This window comes from Phalaenopsis equestris, unplaced genomic scaffold (genome assembly GCF_001263595.1).
Source record: "Phalaenopsis equestris unplaced genomic scaffold, ASM126359v1 Scaffold000359, whole genome shotgun sequence".
NCBI classification, from domain to species: Eukaryota; Viridiplantae; Streptophyta; class Magnoliopsida; order Asparagales; family Orchidaceae; genus Phalaenopsis; species Phalaenopsis equestris.
In genome coordinates this window covers 718,592-723,159 of record NW_018164801.1, presented here as the reverse complement: position 1 = coordinate 723,159, position 4,568 = coordinate 718,592, and the positions used below count along the sequence as shown (strand labels likewise).

The window sequence follows — 4,568 nt, the reverse complement described above, 5'->3', positions numbered from 1 at the left end:
ATATATACATACTTTCCTAACATCTCAAATTTGCTATTTACATTTATAACATTTTAATATCATAAACATTGCGCAAAAAAAATGATTAAGTGATATAATTAATGTAAAATTAAAGTTGTGAGCTTTATTCATGTAAATAAGAAAGTTTATGTAAAAATACAGAAAAATTAACTGAAATGTCGCAATTTATATGCATAAAAGTTCTGAAAATCAGATGCAGTTAATCTTTCATAAGATTTAAATGACTTTCTAATAAGTAATTAATACACTAGATTAGCCCATTAATCATTTTTTGACAATGTTCTCATCAGCAAATTAATCAATGAACAAAAAAAGAATTAAGAGGAGAAAGAGATTTACTGCTGAAGAAGATATTGGCGAGGCTGCCATTGGAGGCGTAGTGATGAATAAGGAGCTTCTCATCAGCTCCCCAGTAGAAGCATCGAAGAGGAAGAATGTTAGGATGACGAAGCTTGGCAATAATGCGCACCTGTGCCTCGAAATCTTTGAGCTTATCAATGGAGGAACTTTCCCCTATGCGGCGCACGGCGAACGCCGTCCCGTCGGCGAGCACGGCTTTGTACACAATGCTGGCTCCCGTAGCACCCAGAATGTAGGCCGAAGCTTTCAGAAGCGTTTCTACTTCAAGCTCTGTTTCGCCATCAACTGATACCAGGATCCCCCCCTGGTTCTTCTCGCCGGCGGTCGGCTTCCCGCCGCCGTCTTCTTTTCCGGCGGCTTTTACGGTTTTCTCTTCTTCTGCTTCGGTTTCGGAGGAGATGTTGCTCTCTGATGTCTCTTCGGTTTCGTTGCCGTCGCTGGAATTAGTTTGAAAGCATGAGGATAGGCCGCCGTGGTTTTTGGACACTGGTTCTGGTGTTCTTTGAGCCGACTTTATCTGCTTGGTTTGGTCCTGTTTTTTCTTGCTGTGATGGAAGAAAAGGATTAGGAGGAGGAGGAGGCCGAGTCCGGCGAGATCTCCGATGGCTATGGCGGCGATGGTTGTTGGTTTGAGACCAGCTGAGCTATGAGAGCTCTCGCCGTCGCCGGAATCTGTCACCGGAAAATAGCCTTGCGGGGTTTTCGGCATCACGGCGAAGGCTGGAGGGGATTTGGACGCCGGGGAGGAGTTGTTTGGTGGGTTTGAGAGTGTGGAGGGGATGGTGCAGATATTCTTGAGCGGCTTGCCGCAGAGATCATGGTTTCCGACGAAAGCTGCCGCCTTTTGCGTTAGAAGTGCTTCGGAAGGCGGTATCTCGCCGGACAAGTTGTTGAAGGAGAGGTCCAGCGTTACGTTAGACGAAAGCTTCGACCCTAGCTTCGCCGGAATCTCGCCTGCGAATCGGTTGTATGAGAGGTTCAGGTACCGGATATTCTCTCCGGTGAGATCCGCCGGAAGGGAGCCGTTTAGTAGATTCGAACCAAGATCTAAAACTTCCACATTTTTGAATCCTCCGCTGGGAAGTTCGCCGGAAAGGTAGTTGTTGCTGAGGGTGACGATGGTGAGGTTGGGGAGAAGGGTGAGATTTCTAGCAATCTCACCCATGAAAGCATTGTCGGACAAGTTGAGAACTTGAAGGCTCTGAAGCTTTCCGAAAAGCTCCGGTAACTCGCCGGAGATCTCGTTGTCGGCGAGAGAGAGAATCCGGAGCTCCGACGCATTGAAAAATGCCGACGGAAGGGTTCCGTTAAGAACATTGCCGGAGAGGTCGAGATGACGGAGATGCTCAACTTGACCGAGGTCATCCGTAATGGATCCCAGGAGCTGGGAGCCAGGAAGAACTAAGCTTATCACTCGGGAAACAGTAGAGGAAGGCCGGCCGTCCTGCCAGTTCCCACCCTCCGAGCTATTCTCGCCGCCGGCCGCCGGAAAACCAGTGCACATGACGCCGTTCCACGAGCAAGGAGTCTCGTCTTCCGAGTTCCAGTCGGCGAGCACCGACAAAGGATCCCCGAGCACGGAATGCTTGAAGGAGAGCAGCAAGACTCCATCTTTACTTAAAGCAAGTAAAGAAGACGGCTTACAGAGAAGGAGAAGCATAAAGGGAAGAGCTTGAAGCCTCCATTGAAGATGGACCTCAATCTCTGAGATCCTCATTCTCTTAACAGCGGTGTCTCAGAGAACAAAAACATTCCTCACAGCATTTAGAGGAAAGTGAAGTGGGAGAAAAGGTAGAAGAAGGAAAGAAGACTGTGGAGTTGGTTTACAGAGCACTAATACTAACAACAACCCGCCATTTTCCTACTTCAATACCTGCTACTTTTTGTTTGGACCTTACAGATTTCACGGTTTCAGAGAACCATGGAAAACAATAATAAAATAAAAGAAAGTAAATCAGAGAGGAGAAAAGTGTAAAAAGGATTTTTTTTTTCTTTTCTAAGGAGAGGGACAAAACCACAGCTCACCCAAAAGGGAGATCACAGCTCCTCAGATCTGAGCCCGCCATTAATATTTAATCTGAAGCTCTGCGGAAATGATTAAATGTCCACCTCCTTCTTCTTTCAACATTTTCTTTTCATTTTAAACCCCCCAAAAACTTTATCTTTTTAATTTTTTTCTTCTCCTCCCTCCTTTAAATCTTTTTTACCGCCTAGAAAAAGGAGAGAATCTCTGCATCGAGGAAAAGGAACAAAGGAGATATGGGTTGAATGTGATCGAACTGACCATGATTAGTACAGAATGTGAACTAGTTTTGTTTGGTTCTCACAAGGACTTATATATTTACATAACTATTCCCAAAGCGCTTCAAAAAATTAAAAATAATGATATTTTATATGTGATAAAAAAGAAATTTTTATATATTAAAAATAAATTATATTGACTAGTGACCCTGTGTGGTCGATGTGGGTCCCTTAGCCACCTCCATATTATGAGGGATTTTGACTTATATGGCATCCATTGCCCTCTTTCGCTATCACTAGCTCTCTCCATCTCTATTTCATTATCCATCCACATCTTTCTTATTTTTTCTTTTCTTTTCTTAATTTCTAATTTCTCTTTCTCCACAATACAAAATTTAAATTATTTCAATTAGTTTAATTTTATTTTAGTTTAAATTTCGATGAAACGGAATTTCCTTAAGTTTGCATGTGACGTGTTATAATGTATGAATATATTTTGTGTAAATTATTTACATAAATTTAGATTAGCTATATATTATTTTTATATTAAATTAACTTTTATATCAATATGATGGGTGTAACAATACAGTATTATAAGATAAAAATTATTTATGTAAATTTTCTACATCACAAATATAAGACGTTTTAGATTATTGTTTTTTAAAATAAGAAATTGTCAAAATTTATAAATGTTGAGTCATTTATTTGAATATAGTTTGAAATAAAATAAATATTATTTATTAAAAAAATGTTTAGAGGGCAATAGTTACATATCTTAGAAAGCAGGAGTACATTTCTAAAAAATTTTCTTAATTAATTGATTGAGATGATTTATTATGAACACAAAATGAAATAACTTGTCATATCACCCAATTACGATCTTAGAAAGCAGGAGTACATTTCTAAAAAAATTTCTTAATTAATTGATTGAGATGATTTATTATGGTCACAAAATGAAATAACTTGTCATATCACCCAATTACTACAAATAGTTACATATCTAACACATTTATACCACTTAAATCTTTTATATCACATGAAAGTACCACTATTTTAATTTTTGTAAAATACATCATAAGGTGGGGGTATGTATGTAAAAATTGAAGTTTAGGTGTTAGATATGTAAATACATTAGAATTGAGTGATATGTAAGTTAATCTTATCGAACAAATTGATAAATTAAAATTTTATTAAAAAAAATTATTATAATTTACCCCTTTTATAATGGTCATTTCCCAAATTTTTCCTGTGCAACATAAACACTAGAATAACAACAAATTTAAGTGCAAGTGTAAATTTAATAGGAGATGTACGGACGAAACAGTTAGGGGTGTGCGTTATTTGGTCAAAATTGAAAAATTGAACTGAACCAATCAAGTCTGGTTGGTTCGGTTCGGTTCTCTGTTTTTAAAACTTTAATATTTGATTTTCAGTTTTCGGTTCTTTTTAATTTTCAATTAACCGAACAAATTGATGAATTAAAATTTTATTAAAAAAAATTATTATAATTTAATTTTATGTGGAATAAACAAAAAAAATCAAAAAAAAATTATTATATATAATGCTAGATTGAAATAAATAGAGGATTCATGAAATCAAATAGATACTATGTGATTAAAATATATGATTCGTAATGCTTATTCTTAGCTAAATTTCAATAAACAATTAAATTTTAGGTTTTTTCATAGCGAAACTATTTAAATTGAATTAAATTTCGGTTAGATCGGTTCGATTTTATCTAAATTTAGATTGGTTCGGTTTTCCGGATTATGGATTTCGGTTATAATTGGTTTAACCAATTTCAAAAATGATCCATCTGAACCAATCAAATGCTCAACCCTAGGAGCAACATTCATTTTCTCAGTACAATATATGAAATTTATTAATTCCATCAAACGAGAGCTTCATTTGATGGCGCAAGTAATTCACAATTAATGCCACTGACG

The 4,568-nt window shown here is 37.3% G+C and overlaps 1 protein-coding gene across 1 annotated transcript in view; it reads right to left on the bottom strand.

Annotated features, from left to right (window-relative positions):
• Positions 1-2,517, bottom strand: part of LOC110026221 (receptor protein kinase-like protein At4g34220) — a 4,931-nt gene extending 2,414 nt beyond the window's left edge. Inside the window, exon 1 of the mRNA XM_020727088.1 lies at positions 361-2,517. Within this exon, the coding sequence (XP_020582747.1) occupies positions 361-2,098 (1,738 nt within the window). The 5' untranslated portion in view covers positions 2,099-2,517. The remainder of the gene's footprint in view (positions 1-360) is intronic.
• Positions 2,518-4,568: the final 2,051 nt, after the last annotated feature.